The sequence below is a fragment of the Nerophis ophidion genome, linkage group LG01, assembly GCF_033978795.1.
Source record: "Nerophis ophidion isolate RoL-2023_Sa linkage group LG01, RoL_Noph_v1.0, whole genome shotgun sequence".
Taxonomy (NCBI): Eukaryota; Metazoa; Chordata; class Actinopteri; order Syngnathiformes; family Syngnathidae; genus Nerophis; species Nerophis ophidion.
Genome location: NC_084611.1, coordinates 91,257,690 through 91,278,505, shown reverse-complemented (window position 1 = coordinate 91,278,505; position 20,816 = coordinate 91,257,690). Strand labels below are relative to the sequence as shown.

Here is a 20,816-nt window from a genome sequence, read left to right as displayed (position 1 = left end):
TGGACATCAAAGTCGCTGCCGTTGTGTCCTAGGGCAGGACACTTCACCCTTTGCCCCCGGTGCCGCTCACACCGGTGAATGAATGATGAATGAATGATAGGTGGTGGTCGGAGGGGCCGTAGGTGCAAACTGGCTGCCACGCTTCTGTCAGTCTACCCCAGGGCAGCTGTGGCTACTGATGTAACTTACCACCACCAGGTGTGAATGAATGATGGGTTCCCACTTCTCTGTGAGCGCTTTGAGTGTATAACAATAGAAAAGCGCGATATAAATCTAATCCATTATTATTATTATTATTATTATTATTAGCCAAATTTACTAGGATAATTCTGGAAATTCCCTTATTTGCTTATTGTGTTACTAGTGTTCAGTGAGATTTTATGGTCGTACCTGTACAACCTGAAGGTCGGAGGGGTGTGGCCACGGGTGTGGTGACCGCCAGTGTCTCCCGAGGGAAGCCACGTTTCTCGACGAGGCGAAGGCAGCCGATGCTTCCTCCACGTTGGAAGCATCCCACGTTCAGGGGCGGCCGGTCGGAGGAGCCAAGAGAGTCGCAGTTGCCTCTCTGACAGGTGCACGAGGAACGACGCAAGTTCTCCGCTCACGTCTACGGTAAGAGCCGACTTATTACCACAGTTTTCTCACCGAAACCTGCCGGTTGACATGTGGTAGGGAACCATGTTCACTTGAACGCTCTGTTCCATAGTAAAGCTTCACCGTCATCTTTCGGGAATGTAAACAAGGAAACACCGGCTGTGTTTGTGTTGCTAAAGGCGGCCGCAATACACCGCTTCCCACCTACGTCTTTCTTCTTTGACGTCTCCATTATTAATTGACCAAATTGCAAAAGATTCAGCAACACCGGTGTCCAAAAATCTGTGTAATTAAGCGATTAAAGCAGACGACTTACAGCTGGGATCGGGGCTGGACCAAAATGTGCTCTACAATGTGCGACGTTTTAGCATGATACTTCCGCGCGAAATTTAAAATTGCAATTTCGTAAACTAAAGCGGCCGTATTGGCATGTGTTGCAATGTTAATATTTCATCATTGATATATAAACTATCAGACTGCGTGGTCGCTAGTAGTGGCTTTCAGTAGGCCTTTAAGCACCGAGCTATGAGAAAGTAAGACTGAGCTACAAGACGAGGTAATCTCGCACTTTGGAGCGTTCTGCTGGAAATATTTGCCATTATAACGGTTGCATAGCGTCGCCATGGTAACACCAGGCATGTGATTTTTCCGTCTAAAGTCGGAATTCCGTCTTTTAATCTCGGGAGGGGGGGGTTATCTTCCGTTTTTCCGTTTTTTTTTTTCCGACCCTAAGTCAAGATTCGTTTACTTGCCGATTCGTCTTTTGTATTTGAGACGTAGCTTATGTTACGCCATAGTTGATTGGTCGATATGTTCCTTGTGACCAATCAGGACATCTGTTATGAACGATGATGTTATTACTGCCAATTACCAAATGTAACTGATGTCGGTTCTCGAAAGAAAGGACGCTTCACGAGTAAAAGAAATTGATAAACATGTCAAAAATAAGTTTCGATGGAAAGGGACGGCGTGGCGCAGTGGCAGAGTGGCCGTGCGCAACCCGAGGGTCACTGGTTCAAATCCCACCTAGAACCAACCTCGTCACGTCCGTTGTGTCCTGAGCAAGACACTTCACCCTTGCTCCTGATGGGTGCTGGTTGGCGCCTTGCATGGCAGCTCCCTCCATCAGTGTGTGAATGTGTGTGTGGATGGGTAAATGTGGAAGTAGTGTCAAAGTGCTTTGAGTACCTTGAAGGTAGAAAAGCGCTATACAAGTACAACCCATTTATCATTTAAATCACTGATACTGTTGGGAAGAAGGAAGTTACGACTTTGTTCGGCGATTTTATTCGGAAAATCGATCGTCCCGGAAAAGATTTTTGCAGGTGGTGTCATAGGGCGGCATAGCTCGGTTGGTAGAGTGGCCCAGTGTCAGCAACTCGAGGGTTGCAGGTTCAATTCCCGCTTCCGCCATCCTAGTCACTGCCGTTGTGTCCTTGGGCAAGACACTTTACCCACCTGCTCCCAGTGCCACCCACACTGCTTTAAATGTAACTTAGATATTGGGTTTCACTATGTAAAAAGCGCTTTGAGTCACTCGAGAAAAGCGCTATATAAATATAATTCACTTCACTTCATGATAATATTGACTATGGATCACCAGGTTTCAAGGCTTTGGAAGTACACGCGAAACGGCAAAAACATATGAAACAACTTGAAGCAAGGAAAACAAACTTTTCACTAGCTGGTACTTTTGGATGTCAACCGAAAGTGAGCAAAACTTACGGACTTCATCCTTTTGTTTACATCGACAACTCCCGAAGAAATCGAGAGGAAAGATCCACCCAAACAACCCACTTCAGTTGCAGACAGGGTAGTTAATAATGAGGTAAGCTAAAAACTAGGGATGCACCGATTAATCGGTAACCGAATATATTCGGCCGAATATGGAAAAAAAACCCCACATTCGGCCTTCGGTGGAATGAGTTAAGAACAAGGCCGAATAGTGGCGTGTGACGCAATTTTTTGACGCGGTGACGTTGGGATATGTTGTGTACCTGTATAAGTGTATGAGGTTACAAGCACACACTTATTGAGATTTAGTGGGGCCTCTGTTTACATTATTAGCCTGTTGTGTAGGCTACCTGTATAAGTGTATGAGGTTACAAGCACACACTTAATTGAGATTTACTTGAGCCTTCTGTTTACATTATTAGCATATCTACTGTGGCTAAGCAGACTTTTGCCAAAAGGACAATAATTCATTTGTTGTGGGTTTATCCACTTTAATGCACTTTATTTCTTTTTTTGGAATTCATGTTTTGTTTGAAGGCCTAATATAAATGAAAAACTTTGTGCTTTTTTTGAAAAGCAAAGGCTACTGGAATATTAAAAAAATGTCAATATTCAATAAAAAAATACTTTGTTTGAAAATCATGTCTGAATATTTATTCTAGGCTATTTATGCAATATAAAAAAAATTGTGAAAAACTGCATTCATTATTCGGTATTCGGCCTTCGGCCACAAATTTTCATTTCGGTGCATCCTTAGTAAAAAATATTTGCTTGCGAAATACGCGTGTTTGTTTTAAATATTAACCAATTATTGCTTTGCGAAATGTAAATGTATTTTTTCTAAAAATAAAAAGCCACGTGAAAATATATTGTGAAATTCCAGAAATAACAAGAGTCGCATTATTGATTCCTGTTAATTTATTTGAAATAATTTTGCATATAATACTATTTTGTAATATTAACTTCTTATGTAGTCTATTGAAACAATACTGAATTTTTTTCTGTCTTTTTCATTGCGGTCAAATCACATGCCTGTAACACAAAATGTTCCCAACTCAAAGTACTCCCATCGGCGCCAACGAGACCTTCCCCAGGGTATGACATATGTGGGGCTCCGTTGGCCAGTTCGTCTCGTATTAAGAGTCAGAGAAAAAGTGCGGAACTATAACAATGAAGTTTGAAGTATGAGCAATAATGTTATGGGCCGCTTGCATTGCAGCAGGCCCATAATTAGCAAACAGTATTCGTCATTTTAAGAACATTACAGTAAGCCTGCGGTACAAAAAAAGGTGTTTTCAGACGCAAATGGAGGTTCTGTACAGAGCTGTGGCTTCTGGGGGAGGAACCTGTGACCCTCTTTCAACAAGCGGATGTGCTCAACTTCACTCCTTGCCTTCTGTTTCTGAAGCTGCGTGTCCGTCTGGGACTCGGTGAGTGCTGAAATTTAATATTCTATGCAGAAGATCACTCAAATATGTAGAAGACAAACCAGTTAAGAGCAGTTGAGGACATCTGGTTATCTGCAAAGAAGGCATCGACACAACTGAGGTGATTATTACAATGTTGTTATAAATATGTGATATGTAAGATCATTCAAGTGAGTAGTTTTTGGTAAGTTTCGTTTTCAAAAGTATTTTTGTGTGTGGAAAAGTACATAAAAGTTGCTACTGATATCAGGCTTTAAACATAAGTCATTTCTTTCTTTGCCAGATGATACAATACGGTTTGATTATTCTTAAAAAATATCTTCATGTGATGTATTGTGTATGTTCGTATGAAAAATAAATATATATAAAGCTAAAACTGGATGAACACAACAACAATGACAAGGACGTATTGAGGCCAAACTGGAAAAAGTGGAATTATGAAAAGAAAATGACACAATATTTGGAGGATTGAGTGTTTGCACATTAGAACATTTATTTATTTATTTGTAGGATCAAATAATTTTATTCAATGAATAAAGTAGTAATAGGAAAAAGTCACATTACTAGGAGGATAAGGTAATTATGTTTTTTTAAATCACATTATTTGTAGGATAAAGTAATATAAACATTTTACAAAATCACATTTGGAGAATAAAGTAATTTAAAAATATAAAAATTACATTATTTACAGGATAAAGTAATTAAAAAATGATGAAAAAAGTCACATTATTCGGTGGATAAAATGATTTAAAAAAATTAATCACATTATTCATAGAATAAAGTAATACAAACATTTTAAAAAGTCACATTCGGAGAATAAAGTAATTTGAAAATATAAAAGTTACATTATTTACAGGATAAAGTAATTTAAAAATGATTAAAAAGTCACATTGTTCAGTGGATAAAATTTAAAATAGAAAAAAAGCCACATTATTCGGAGGATCAAAAAAATTATAAATTTAAAAAGTCACATTATTTGGAAGATAAAGTAATTTAAACATTTTAAAAAGTCACATTCGGAGAATAAAGTAATTTCAAAATGAAAAAAGTCACTTTATTCGGTGGATAAAATAATTAAAAAAACTTTAAAAAAAATCACATTATTCATAGAATAAAGTAATATAAACATTTTAAACATTACATTCATAAAATAACGAAATTAAAAATATAAAAGTTACTTTATTAAGAGGATAAAGTAATTTATAAATGATTAAAAAAAGTCATATTATTCGGTGGATAAAATCATTTAAAATTGACAAAAAGCCACATTATTCGGAGGATCAAGTAATTTAAAACATTTTAAAAAGTCACATTTGGAGAATAAAGTAATTTAAAAATATAAAAGTTACATTATTTACAGGATAAAGTCATTTAAAAATGATTAAAAAAGTCACATTGTTCAGTGGATAAAATTTAAAATAGAAAAAAAGCCACATTATTTGGAGGATCAAAAAATGTATAAATTTAAAAAGTCACATTATTTGGAAGATAAAGTAATTTAAACATTTTAAAAAGTCACATTCGGAGAATAAAGTAATTTCAAAATGAAAAAAGTCACATTATTCGGTGGATAAAATGATTTAAAAAAACTAAAAAATCACATTATTCATAGAATAAAGTAATATAAACATTTTAAACATTACATTCGGAGAATAAAGAAATTTAAAAATATAAAAGTTATTTAGAGGATAAAGTTATTTATAAATGATAAAAAAAGTCATATTATTCGGTGGATAAAATAATTTAAAAATTTACAAAAAGCCACATTATTCGGAGGATCACGTAGTTTATAAACTAAAAAAGTCACTATATTCGGAAGATAAAGTAATTTAAAAATTTTGAAAAGTCCCATTCGGAGAATAAAGTAATTTCAAATGAAACAAGTCACATCTGGTGGATAAAATAATTAAAACACTTTAAAAAGTCACATTATTCGGTGGATAAAATAATAAAATAAAAATAAATAAAGTCACATTATTTGGAGGATCAAGTAATTTATAAACTGAAAAAGTCACATTATTCAGAGGATAAAGTAAAACATTTCTTAAAAGCCACATTCGGGGAATAAAGTAATTCAAAAATGAAAAAAGTTACAATATTTACAGGATTAAGTAATTTAAAAATGATAAAAAGTCACATTATTTGGTGGAGAAAATAATTTAAAAAACAAACAGTCCCATTATTTGGAGAATAAAGTAATTTAAAAAATTTTAAAAGTCACATTATTCATAAAATTAAATACATTTTAAATAGAAAAGAAACTACACTTTTCATAGGATCAAGTAATTTATAATCTAAAAAAGTCACATTATTTAGAGAATAAAGTAATTTAAAAATGAGAAGTTACATTATTTAGAGGATAAAGTAATTTAAAAATGATAAAAGTTATATTATTCGAAGGATGAAGTAATAAAAAACATTTTATTACTTCCGCTCTACCAACTCGGTTGGTAGAGTGGCCGTGCTAGCAACTTGAGGGTTGCAGGTTCAACTCCCGCTTCCGCCATCCTAGTCACTGCCGTTGTGTCCTTGGGCAAGGCACTTTACCCACCTGTTCCCAGTGCCACCCACACTGGTTTAAATGTAACTTAGATATTGGGTTTCACTATGTAAAGCGCTTTGAGTCACTAGAGAAAAGCGCTATATAAATATAATTCACTTCACAATTCACTTCATTTTTTAAAGTCACATTATCGGGAAGATAAATGAAAAGAAGTCCTATTGAACAAAACCATTTGACTTGGTTTCTTAGAAAATTCTGTTTTTATTCTTTTTGGTTTCCTTTATTTTAACTTGAGTCTTGTAGTGTAATGAGGCTGTAATACCACTTACTATAGACCGGACCAGTCCTGTCCAAACTGCGGACCTCGGACCTTTGCTGCACATTGGAACAGTACAGTAAAAAGAAAAAAAAAAAATATATATATATATATATATATATATATAAACACATACACACACATATACATACATATATACAGTAATATATATATGTATATATAATATATGTATATATCGCACAAAGACAACAAACATTAAAAAAGACAAACTAAAATGTTACCTATAACAAAAAGCTTTGTCTTTAAATGTATATAAGTACATTTTTTAATCACATTTATCATACTTTTCAATTGGAATTAATCGCAATTATTACTTGCTTGCATAAGTTTATGAAGTCCACAATAACATGTAGTGGCTGGCCACATAAATGAAATGGGGGACCACAAAAAGGACATCACATTATGTGGCGGTCCAGAGTAAAAGGAAATTGCAGGCCACATAAAATGATAATACTTTATATGGTGAGGTACATCCAAATGAAGTGGCAGTCCACAGTGAAATGAAATGCTTGGCACATAGATGACATGCGGGACCACAAAAAAAAAGGTGTTACATTATGTTGCGTGACACATTTAAAATTAAATGACGTGGCAGTACGTAATAAAATGATGTGGTGGGTCATAATAAAATGATGTGACGGGCCACTTTACAACTATGTGGTGGACATACTTGCCAACCTTGAGACCTGCGATTTTGGGAGGTGGTGGTTGGGGCGTGGTTAAGAGGGGAGGAGTATATTCACAGCTAGAATTCACCAAGTCAAGTATTTCACTATATATATATATATATATATATATATATATATATATATATGTTGTCACTGCGTTGGGAGGACGTTAATGAAACTGCCTAAAAATAAACCCACATAAGAAACCAAGAACTCTCCCTCGATCATTCTACAGTTGTATAACATTCTTGTTATCAGTAGCCAGAGGAGCCTGTTCAGTTCTAGACTGCTTCATCCCAAGTGCAGGACTAATAGACTAAAAAACTCCTTTGTCCCACACGCCATTATTAGACTGTACAACTCCTCTCTGGGGCGGGGGTCAGGGGGTACTAGCATGGCAGGAGATGCAAAACAAATACTTGTTCACAACATGATCACTACTGCCTAGTTTCTCTTCTTGTCTTCTTATTTTACTGTTATATTTTTATTTACATTGTTGCTTTTTATTTTTTATTCTTATTGTAATATTTCTCTATTTTGTTTCCATTTAAACCCCCGTTATTTACGTTTTACTTTTTTTAAAATTGATCTCAACTCTGTACACTGCTGCTGGAATTTAAATTTTCCTGAAGGAATCAATAAAGTACTATCTATCTATCCATCTATCTATCTATCTATCTATCTATCTATTAGGGATGCACCGATTAATCGGTAACCGAATATATTCGGCCGAATATGGCAAAAAAAGCCACATTCGGCCTTCGGTGGAATGAGTTAAGAACAAGGCCGAATAGTGGCGTGTGACGCAATTTTTTGACGCGGTGACGCAATCAACCAAGGTGCAGTGACGTTGGGATATGTTGTGTACCTGTATAAGTGTATGAGGTTACAAGCACACACTTATTGAGATTTAGTGGGGCCTCTGTTTACATTATTAGCCTGTTGTGTAGGCTACCTGTATAAGTGTATGAGGTTACAAGCACACACTTAATTGAGATTTAGTGGGGCCTCTGTTTACATTATTAGCATATCTACTGTGGCTAAGCAGACTTTTGCCAAAAGGACAATAATTCATTTGTTGTGGGTTTATCCACTTTAATGCACTTTATTTTTTTTTGGAATGCATGTTTTGTTTGAAGGCCTAATATAAATGAAAAACTTTGTGCTTTTTTTGAAAAGCAAAGGCTACTGGAATATTAAAAAAATGTCAATATTCAATAAAAAATTACTTTATTTGAAAAACATGTCTAAATATTTATTCTAGGCTTTTTATGCAATATAAAAAAAATTGTGAAAAACTACATTCATTATTCGGTATTTGGCCTTCGGCCAAGCGTTTAAATTTTATTCGGCTTCATTTTGGTGCATCCCTACTATCTGTCGGTCTGTCGGTCGGTCGGTCGGTCGGTCGGTCCGTCCGTCGGTCCGTCGGTCGGTCCGTCGGTCGGTCCGTAGATCCGTCGGTCGGTCCGTCGGTCGGTCCGTCGGTCCGTCGGTCGGTCCGTCGGTCGGTCGGTCCGTCGGTCGGTCCGTCGGTCGGTCCGTCGGTCGGTCCGTCCGTCCGTCGGTCCCTCCGTCGGTCGGTCCGTCGGTCTGTCCGTCGGTCGGTCTGTCCGTCGGTCTGTCCGTCGGTCGGTCCGTCGGTCGGTCTGTCCGTCGGTCGGTCTGTCCGTCGGTCTGTCCGTCGGTCGGTCGGTCGGTCTGTCCGTCGGTCTGTCCGTCGGTCGTTCCGTCGGTCGGTCTGTCCGTCGGTCGGTCCGTTGGTCGGTCCGTCGGTCCGTCCGTCGGTCCGTCCGTCCGACCGATAGTTATAACGTCATTAGGCAGACATGCTGTTTATATTGTGGGAAGGCTGACATGAAACCAGGCTGTCCTCACTCAGGTCCGCATGGAGCTGGAGGGGGCGTGGCCTCCAGGTCTGCCTGAATTTCGGGAGAAAATTTGTCCCAGGAGGTTTTCGGGAGAGGCGCTGAATTTCGGGAGTCTCCCGGCAGGGTTGGCAAGTATGTTGGCAATCCACATTAAAATGATTTGGTGGGTCACATTAAAATGTCATGCAGGGCCACATCAAAAGGAAGTGGCGCTCTTCAGTAAACGTCGTGGCGGGCTAGATTTGGCCCCCGGTCCTTGAGTGTTCCTGCCTGTCGGTCCCCACGTTGTCAGACTTCACAGTACAAAGTTTGCCCTCAACTAAAGCAGCCAACTAGAAATGTGTTCATGCGGACATGAAGCCTGGTTTCTAAAGAAGGTTTGCAAGTAACACCTTCTCCTCCTTCCTCGGCAGGATGGAACAAAGGCGACAGGAAGTGAGTGTCGGCAGCGTGGCCTTGAAGACGTGAGCAGAAGTTGAAGAGTCCAAAAGCCTGAGCCGAGCACGGCCAGAAAGTGTTGTGACATCATGAGTCGAGCCCGGCCAGCGTCCATCAAGTGCGTCCTGGTGGGCGACAGCGCGGTAGGAAAGACGGCCCTCCTGGTCAGGTTCGCCTCGGGCGCCTTCCCGGACGCGTACCGGCCCACGGTTTTTGACAACACGGGGCTGGAGGTCCACGTGGACGGCGCTCTGGTCCAACTGGGCCTGTGGGACACGGGGGGACACGACAACTTCAGAACCGTGCGGCCCAGGTCCTACCAGCAGGCCGACGTGGTGCTGGTGTGTTTCTCCGTGGCCAAGCCCGCCTCCCTGGCCGGCGTGTGCACCAAGTGGATGGCGGAGGTGCGCCAACACCTGCCGGACGTGCCCGTGCTGGTGGTGGCCAACCAGACGGACCTGCGGGAGTCGGGGGCGCACCGGGGCGGCTGCGTGTCGGCGGCCGAGGGCAAGCGCGTGGCTCACACCCTGCGCGCCAAAGGCTACCTGGAGTGTTCGTCTCTGAGCAACCGAGGCGTGCTTGAAGTCTTCCAGTGCGCCGTGCGGACCGCCATCAGCCACGGCAGGAAGCAGGCCAGGCGGCGAATGTTTAGCTTCAACCAGTGCAAAGTCTTTTAACCTGGCCTGGGAACGCCTCGGGATCCCCCGGGGGGAGATGGACCAAGTGGCTGGGGAGAGGAAAGTCTGGGCTTCCCTGCTTAGGCTGCTGCCCCCGCGACCCGACCTCGGATAAGCGAAGGAAAAGGATGGGCATTTCACCTTATACAACACATTTAACCTTATACAAGTGTTTATGCCATGAGCCAACCTGCTGTGTATACACACACAAAGAGGGCTCATGAGCACGCGGGCAGTGGAGCATCTCTCCAACAACTGTTGCATTCTGTCTTTTTTTTTGTTTTTGACCTGAACAACTGCCGCCCAGACCTCAACCCGGCAACAAGTCACAGCAACACTCGCATTTTTGGTCACGCCCAATGATTCGCAATTCTAAAAATTATTTTTTGTTCAATTAAAAATGAAAGGATTCGCAAGTCGCAAACGCCTCCCTAGGGAGGTTTTTAGGGAACTTCAGACCGGCAGGAGGCCACGGGGAAGACCCAGGACACGTTGGGAAGACTATGTCTCCCGGTTGGCCTGGGAAAGTCTCGGGATGCCCCGGGAAGAACTGGACAAAGTGGCTGGGGAGAGGGAAGTCTGGGCTTCCCTGCTTAGGCTGCTGCCCCCGCAACCTCGGATAAGTGGAAGAAGATGAATGGATGGATTCGCAAGTATAAAAACAATTTTCTGCAAGTTCCAATTTGTTGCAGTAATATTCCACCCTGAATGATCCACATGTTATTTGCGTATGGTGCCGTCCGCCAAAAGTACAAAAGAAAAAGAAGAAGGCTGGGCAGTAAAATGGCAGACAGAAGAGATGCAATTGTTGTTGTTTTTTACTCAAATGGATTATTTACCCTCAGAAAAGTTTATTTTTAAACTTGCCAGTCATATTTTTACTTGCAGGAAATAGTTTTTTGTTTGCAAATGTTTTTTTTATTTGAAGAAAACATTTTTCATACTCGCACTTTGTTTTTTTGATAGAAGAAAATTAATGGGTGGATGGATGAATGTTTTTGATTGAAGAAAAATGTTTCATACTTTTTAAATTTTAATAAAGGAAAGTTTTTTGTACCTGAAAATCTTTTTTTTTTACCTGCAGAAAATAGTTTATTTTTTAACTTGCAAAAAAAGTTTAATAGAAGAAATTTGTTATTGTTTTTTTATACGCAAATTATTTGATTGCAGAATTTTTTTTTTACTTGCAAACTTTTTTTTTATTTGAAAATCTTCTTGTAACAGAAGAGAGTTGTCTTTTTTACACGCAAATCGTTTTTTAATAGAATAAATTTGTTTTTTTTATACGCAAATTATTTAATTGTAAAATTTTTTTTTTACTCAAATCGTTTTGCAATAGAAGAAAGTTGTCATACTTTTTTTTTACTCATGAATTGTTTAATGAAATAAATTAGTTTTTTTCATACGCATCGTTAATTGCAGAAATTGTTTATTTTACTTGAGAATAGTTTTTTTACTTGCCAAGATTTTTGCTTTCTAACATGCAAATCATTTTTGGATAGAAGAAAGTTGTTGGTATTGTTTTTTTCTGCAAGTTCAAACTTTTTGCAGTAATATTTCATCCTCAACAGTCCACATGTTGTTTGCGCATGGTGCCATCCACCAAAAATAAAGAAGTAGAAGCATAAAAGCAGGGTGGGGAGTAAAATGGCGGACAGAAGAGATAAAATAGTTTATTTTATTTGAAAGTAGACTCTTTTTTTACCCTCAATTGTTTTTTTTTAACTTGCAAATCATATTTTTACTTTTGTTGTTTGCAAATGTTTTTTTAATTGGAATTGTTGTTTTTTTACTAGCTAAAGTTTTTTGTTAAATGAAGAAAAATGTTTTTATACTCTCAAATAGTTTTTTTAATTGAAAAAAATTGTTTTTTTTTATACTTGCAAATCAGTTTTTTACTTGCGGAATTTTTTGTCTTTTTTTTAAAACTTGCAAATCGTTTTTTAAATAGAAGAAATTTGTGATAGTTTTTTTTTACATGCAAATCGTTATTTGATTGCAGAAATACATTTTTTTACTTGAAAAATTGTTTTTTTTTAACTTTCAAAACATTTTTTTTACTTGCAAATTGTTTAATAAAAGAAAGTGGTTGGTTTTGGGTTTGTTTTACACGCAAATAGTTTTTTAATGAAACAATCTTCTTTTACTTACAAATTGTTTATTTAAAAATAACTTTTACTTGCACCAAATGTTTGTTTTTTTACTTGCAAATATATTTTTAACAGAAGAAAGTTGATGTTTCATACAAATCGTTTTTTCACTTGCAGAAAAATATATATGTTTTTTTACTTACGTTTTTTTTTAATTGACAAAATTTTTTTTATTTTACTTGCAAATCGTTGGGTGTGACGAAAAACATTTTTGTGTGTTTGTGGAGTTTTGACAGTAATTTTAGTCCTTACTCTTGCATGCTTTTTATGAACTTCCAATATTTGATTCTAATAAGTTACATACATACATACATACATGCATATATTATGAACAATTTCCCTTGTGGATCATTAAAGTTTGTTTAAGTCTTAGCTTATTTCACCCAAACCCTTTTCCTTTTATAGCAATTTGTAATAAATATAAACACACGTGTAAGTAAATCACTAAAGAGACAAATGAATAAGTGCATTATTTCCCCAGTAATATTTCAAATAGAGTACAGTCGCTTGTTGTTGGGTTAAAGTACATTTTGATGACAGTATTTTACTGTGAAACAATACTCTGACATTTTTAAGAGTGCATATAAAACAAAAAACATCATTTTAAGCATCATTTAAAAAAAATAAACACAAAAAATGTTAAATGAAAGAATGATTATCCCTTGTTTCTTGGGTTTAAATGCAGGGTTAGAATTTAACGAGACCCCCCTCGTCATTTTCCGTCGTGCCCTAAAAAAATGTACCAACATCTATGGCAAGAAGAAGAGTGCTTGAAACTCTACATGTCAACATCTCTGTTCGGTGCCAAGCCAACAAAATGCCGATGCAACCGTTTCCAGATCATGAAAAAAAAAAAGTCAAGAACAGAAGGAGATAACTTCCGCAGGAAACTACCACATAGCGAAGGACACACACTATTTGATGTCCTATTTTGCCTCATTTTTATTTGACAGTTATTGAAATATCTTGTGTGACATCATGCACAAAAGTGCACTTCACTTGTTTTAAACTACTGTAGTTGTCACCCACGTCCCACTGGGTGGGAGTTTTTCCTTGCCCTGATGTGGGCCTACCGAGGATGTGGTAGTGGTTTGTGCAGCCCTTTGAGACACGAGTGATTTAGGGCTATATAAGTAAACATTGATTGATTGAAGATGCTGTGACCGCCCTTCACTTTTTACTTGGGAACGGAATAGGGATGTAACAATAAAAGCTTTTAAGGATAATTTGCGATAACATTCCCGACGGTTTGTAACACCGTCTAACTTTTTGATTACAAAAAATAATAATGGCGGACTAACTACACGGACTTTGCTCAGTAGATTTCCTCTCGGGGTAAACGGAGCCACGATCTACTGTCATTTTCTCTCGTTTCCTGCCGTGCGTTTTAAGAGCATATTGCTGTGTTTGGATGGACACAAGTGTGGACAATATTGTCCCCACACTAAAAGCATACAGAAAACTTTTTAAAGTTGCTTTTATTTCTCAAAACAGCGTCCTGCTGTGACTGAGAGTTAACGATGTGAGGAAACATGCAGCAGTCTTAACTTTGTTGGCTGGGATGTTCACTCCTTTATTTAATTGTATCAGTGTTGAAATAACATCAATAGCAGCTCAAATGTTTTGTCATCTCCAACATGAACGCAGGCTGTGAAGATTGTGTATTCGATGTGAGAGGTGTCACTCTTTTATTTTTGTTGGACAAACTGTTGCACTGCACTACAAGAGTCGTTGTTGGAGAAGAACAAAGCTTGTTTGTTAAACCTCATCTTCATTAGCCAAACTGCTTTGTGTTTTATTTTGATATCAAAAAGTAAACGCCATATTTTTTTATTACTTTTTTTTCATAAAAAAAAAAACATTCATGTGACACATTTTGTTCATGTTTTATACGACATATTTCTGCTCAGACTCTTAATGGATCTGTCCTGATACAACAGGGGTGCCCACACTTTTTCTGCAGGCGAGCTACTTTTCAATTGACCAACTCGAGGGGATATACCTCATTTATATATATCATTTATTTATGAAAGAGACATTTTTGTAAACAAGTTAAATGTGTTTAATGATAATACAAGCATGTGTAACACATATAGATGTCTTTCTTTCACAAAGACAAGAATATAAGTTGGTGTATTACCTGATTCTGATGACTTGCATTGATTGGAATCAGACAGTAATGATGATAACGCCCACATTTTCAAATGGAGGAGAAAAAAAGTTGTCCTTTCTGTACAATACCACATGAAAGTGGTTGCTTTTTGGCATCTAATTCATCCAGCTTCCATACACTTTACAAGAAAAACATTGGCGGCAAATTCCGTAGCTTGCTTGATTGACATTCACGGCACCCGAGGGTCTTGTGAGATGACGCTGGCTGCTGCCAGTTCATTATTATGAAAAAAGGACAGAGAGGAAGGCGAGAAACACTTTTTATTTCAACAGACTTCCGTCAAAACTCTAAAGGCCGACTGCACATTTCCGATCTTCACAATAAAAGCCCTGCTTCATGCTGCCTGCGCTAACAAAATAAGAGTCTCGGAAAGCTGGCGTGCACAAGCTGGCGTGCACAAGTGATGTGCACAAGTGATGTGCACGCCAGCTTTCTGAGGGATCGCTTGTGCACGCCAGTTTTCCGAGACTCTGTATTTAGTTAGCGCAGGCAGCATGAAGCAGGGCTTTTATTGTGAAGATAGGAAATGTGCAGTCGGCCTTTAGAGTTTTGACGGAAGGTACGGCGCGAGAGTCTGTTGAAATAAAAAGTGTTTCTCGCCTTCCTCTCGGTCATATTTTCATAATAATGATCTTGCAGCAGCCAGCGTCATCTCACAAGACCCTCCGGTACCGTGAATGTCATTTAAGTGACGTCTTGGTGAAGATTGATGATCACTCATTTTTAGGTCTATTTTTTTTTAAAAGATCGACTGACACCCCCCCCGCGGTCGACTGGTAGCTCGCGATCGACGTAATGGGCACCCCTGTGATCCAACATCTACAGCAGGGGTCTCAAACTCAAATACAGAGTGGGCCAAAATTTGAAACAGAACAAAGCCGCGGGCCAAGGTTGAACTAATGAACCTTTTAATAGGGACCCAAACAAGTTTTGCATTAAATTTTGAACAAGCAAGGCTTATATAACTTTAGTGACATGCAAAATCCAGTTTTAAATAATAATAATTTAAAAAAATATCAATGGCCTATCAAATAAAATGTAAATAAAAATGTTATGCCTTTTTTTTCTATTTGCAATCTTCTGAGGTAAATATCTATTTTTTCCACAGGCTAATAATAAATTTGAAAATAAAATAACAATAATGAATGAACCAAACATTCAGGCCTTGAAGTAGCAAGAGAAAATGCATGAATTAAACGTCAATTATTGGTCAGTTTGCTGGAAGTTTCCCGGGAGAGTTAGTGCTGCAAGGGGTTCTGGGTATTTGTTCTGTTGTATTACGGTGCGGATGTTCACCCGAAATGTGTTTGTCATCCTCGTTTGGTGTGGGTTCACAGTGTGGCGCATATTTGTAACAGTGCTAAAGTTGTTTTTACGGCCACCCTTGGTGTGACCTGTATGGCTGTTGACCAAGTATGCCTTGCATTCACTTTGTGTGTGTGTGTGTGTGTAAAAGCCACAAATATTATGTGACACGCTGTTAGTATGGAGGAAAAGCGGACGTGACGACAGGTTGTAGAGAACACTAAAGGCAGTACCTTTAAGGCACGCCCCCAATATTGTTGTCCAGGTGGAAATTCGGGAGAATGGTTGCCCCGGGAGATTTTCGGGAGGGGCCCTGAACTTCGGGAGTCTACCGGGAAAATTAGGAGGGTTGGCAAGTATGAGTATTAGCGGTGAATGCGGTGTTAGAACACCGGCGGGTTAGCTCTAATGCTACATTGATATCGCCTCAAGGGCCAAATTCAATTACACGGCGGGCCAGAGTTGGACACCTATGATCTACATGTACATCTACATCTACATGTACATGTACATCTACATCTACATCTACATATACATGTACATCTACATGTACATATACAGTGGTGGTCAAAAGTTTACGTACACTCACAAAGAAGATGATGTCATGGCTGTCTTGAGTTTCCAATCATTTCTACAACTCTGCTTTTTTTGTGATGTAGTGATTGCAGCACATACTTGTTGCTCACAGAAAACATGAAGTTTCTCTTCTTTTATGAATTTATTATGGCTCTACTGAAAACATGACCAATCAAAAGTATACGTACAGCAATGTTCATATTGGCAAGTTTCACTGCAATAAGGAGCTTTTGGTCGCCATCCACACGCACTTTAGAATTCTCTTAAGTCGGACTAAAATTGACCAGAATCTTTCAGAATGAACTATTTCTTCTCAAAATTGTCCCCATATTTTTTTCAGTGTGTAAAGAATCATTTTATATCTTCATTTTTTCCACAAAAAAAGACTTAAGAAAGCCAACAACACAACAATTATGTATTTCCATAATGACATATTTTGTCTTTTTGCTAAACACATCTCTTCAAACTGACTTTCAATTATTGTTATGAGACCTCAATAGTCTATTAGTCAATTTCTGCAAAGGAAATGACACAAGAAAATATAATTTTAAAACTAAATTTAAAAATAATCAATGCACTTTAAAAAAAAAAGATTATTTCAATAATTAATCAATATATATATATATATATATATATATATATATATATAATGTAAACATATGCTGTGATGAAATATTATTAAAATGATAATGGGTTTTTTTCCACTATTGTTTTTTTGAACATTTTGCTGAAAAAGACCAAATTATTCATAGCCTTTCTCCAAAAAGTTCTTATTAAGTCTTCTAAACATAAAACACTGATTTCAATAATTAATCACAATTTGTTTTGATTTGATGAAATTGGAAAAAAAAGCACAGTACAATAAAACAGAATATATATATATATATATATATATGTGTATATATATATATATAAATGATAAATGGGTTGTACTTGTATAGCGCTTTTCTACCTTCAAGGTACTCAAAGCGCTTTGACACTACTTCCACATTCACCCATTCACACACACATTCACACACTGATGGAGGGAGCTGCCATGCAAGGCGCCAACCAGCACCCATCAGGAGCAAGGGTGAAGTGTCTTGCTCAGGACACAACGGACGTGACGAAGTTGGTTCTAGGTGGGATTTGAACCAGTGACCCTCGGGTTGCGCACAGCCATTCTCCCACTGCGCCACGCCGTCCCTATGTGTATGTATATATATATATATATGTGTATATATATATATATATGTGTATATATATATATATATATATATATATATATATACTGTATATATATAATAAAACGTCAAATAATCACACTTTTGTTTGGATGAAATTGGAACAAAAAATACAATACAACGGAATACATATGTGTGTGTGGGTATATATATATATATTAATATATATATATATACTGTTAAAAAACATTATTAAAATGCTAAAATAAAATGACTTTTTCCCCACAATTCTTTTTGCACATATACTGTATTACAATAATAATAATAATAATAATAAAATATATAAATAATACAACTAAAATAAAATGCTTTTCCCAACAATTGTTTTTCGCACATATACTGTATTACAACAATAATAATAATATTAAAATAATAATAAAAAAATTAAATGTTTTTTTCCACTATTGTTTTTCACACATTTTGCTAAAAAAATCCAAATTATTCACAACCTTTCTCCTAAAAGTTCTTATTCAGTCTTCTAAACATAAAGCACATTAGCTCTGACTCAAATGGAGCAAATGTGTATTTCCATATTTGTGTGCACATTTGGTCTGTTTGCTAACTTCAATTAGTCATTTTCTGCGAAGGCAATGACAAGAAAATATCAAAAGATTTTTATATCAAAACGGTTTTATATACACAGATATCATATTACGATCGCAAAAATGTATTTAATGTAATATTTCCATAATTAATCACAATTGGTCTAAATGAAATTGGAACAAAAACGTGTATATATGTATATATATATACACGTATATATATATACATATACCCACATATATATATATTAAATACCATTATTAAAATAAACATTGCTAAAATATAATGCTGGTTTGCGCACATTTTGCTAAAAAAGCCCTAATTATTCACAACCTTTCTCCAAAAAAGTTGTTATTCAGTCTTCTAAACATAAAACACATAACAACATATAACAAAACTGTATTATATTCACAAATGTTATATTACGATCACAAGAATGATTTTTTAATGTATTTATTATTTCCATAATTACTCAGACTTTTTTTAAAAGAAATTGGAACAAAAAAGAAACACAAGGAATATATATATTTAATTAAATATTAAATACTATTATTAAAATAACAAATAATAATGCTAAAATAAAATGTTTGTTTTTCGCACATTTTGCTAAAAAAAGCCCAAATTATTCACCACCTTTCTCCAAAAAGTTGTTATTCAGTCTTCTAAACATAAAACACATAACAGCATATAAAAAAACTATATTATATTCACAAATATTATATTACGATCATAAATATGTGAACAAAAAGAAACACAAAGAATATATATATATATATATATATATATATATATATATATGTATGTTAAAATAAATATTAAATATTATTAAAATAAATCAAATGCTTGTTTTTCGCACATTTTGCAAAAAAAAAAAAAAAAATCCCAAATTATTCACAACCTTTCTCCTAAAAGTTCTTATTCAGTCTTCTAAACATAAAACACATTAAATCTGACTCAAATTGAGCAAATATGTATTTCCATATTTGTGTGCACATTTGGTCTGTTTGCTAAACAAACTGAACATTTTTGTGGAGATATCTTACCTTTATTTATTTTTTTTAATTTGGGTTTAAATTGACTTTCAGTTCTTGTTATGAAACGTTGTCTGGCGTCGCCATGGAAACCACAACCAGCTCTTCCTAATGGGACACAGGTAGTTGGACAAATAACAACAACACATTTTCCTGCGTGAACAAGGTCAGTGTTAAAGTTGATGGGACATCTGTTGCTATGGCGACGGGTTAATCACTTCTACCACCGACGCATGAGGCGCAGGATAGAAACTTCTAGTGTCTGCCGGGGGGAAGAACCACCGAGAAGTTGACGACCAGACGCTTTTTCAAGGACCCGCCTGTCAAAAAGTGAACAGGTAACCACTTCCCACCGCACACCTGCCTGTAAAACTCTCTTTTCTTCACTAATAACTCAATGATGTACTTCATTTGTCTCTTTTTTACCTTCTTTTCTTCACTAATAACTCAATTATGTACTTCACTTGTCTCTTTTTTACCTTCTTTTCTTCGCTAATAACTCAATTATGTACTTCATTTGTCTCTTTTTTTCCTTCTTTTCTTCGCTAATAACTCAATTATGTACTTCATTTGTCTCTTTTTTACCTTCTTTTCTTCGCTAATAACTCAATTATGTACTTCATTTGTCTCTTTTTTCCTTCTTTTCTTCGCTAATAACTCAATTATGTACTTCATTTGTCTCTTTTTTACCTTCTTTTCTTCGCTAATAACTCAATTATGTACTTCATTTGTCTCTTTTTTTCCTTCTTTTCTTCGCTAATAACTCAATGATGTACTTCATTTGTCTCTTTTTTTACCTTCTTTTCTTCACTAATAACTCAATTATGTACTTCACTTGTCTCTTTTTTACCTTCTTTTCTTCACTAATAACTCAATTATGTACTTCACTTGTCTCTTTTTTTCCTTCTCTTCTTCGCTAATAACTCAATTATGTACTTCATTTGTCTCTTTTTTACCTTCTTTTCTTCGCTAATAACTCAATTATGTACTTCACTTGTCTCTTTTTTTCCTTCTCTTCTTCGCTAATAACTCAATTATGTACTTCACTTGTCTCTTTTTTACCTTCTTTTCTTCACTAATAACTCAATTATGTACTTCATTTGTCTCTTTTTTTCCTTCTTTTCTTCGCTAATAACTCAATTATGTACTTCATTTGTCTCTTTTTTACCTTCTTTTCTTCGCTAATAACTCAATTATGTACTTCATTTGTCTCTTTTTTACCTTCTTTTCTTCGCTAATAACTCAATTATGTACTTCATTTGTCTCTTTTTTACCTTCTTTTCTTCACTAATAACTCAATTTTGTACTTCATTTGTCTCTTTTTTACCTTCTTTTCTTCGCTAATAACTCAATTATGTACTTCACTTGTCTCTTTTTTTCCTTCTTTTCTTTGCTAATAACTCAATTATGTACTTCATTTGTCTCTTTTTTACCTTCTTTTCTTCGCTAATAACTCAATTATGTACTTCATTTGTCTCTTTTTTACCTTCTTTTCTTCGCTAATAACTCAATTATGTACTTCACTTGTCTCTTTTTTTCCTTCTCTTCTTCGCTAATAACTCAATT

General features: G+C 36.4%; 1 protein-coding gene across 3 annotated transcripts; it reads left to right on the top strand.

The window, feature by feature from the left end:
• The first annotated feature begins 3,581 nt into the window (after positions 1–3,581).
• On the top strand, positions 3,582–11,314 carry rhoh (ras homolog family member H). 3 transcript variants are annotated; one of them, XM_061916029.1, is made up of 3 exons: positions 3,582–3,876; positions 9,146–9,266; positions 9,548–11,314. In XM_061916029.1, exon 3 carries the CDS (start codon positions 9,662–9,664, stop codon positions 10,247–10,249), a length of 588 nt encoding a protein of 195 aa, XP_061772013.1. In that variant the 5' UTR covers positions 3,582–3,876; positions 9,146–9,266; positions 9,548–9,661; the 3' UTR covers positions 10,250–11,314. The 3 variants fall into 3 exon arrangements, with proteins under 3 accessions (XP_061772013.1, XP_061772020.1, XP_061772005.1); XM_061916036.1 differs by lacking the exon at positions 9,146–9,266 and having other exon boundaries at positions 3,582–3,758; XM_061916021.1 differs by lacking the exon at positions 9,146–9,266 and having other exon boundaries at positions 3,589–3,876.
• The last annotated feature ends 9,502 nt before the right edge of the window (positions 11,315–20,816 follow it).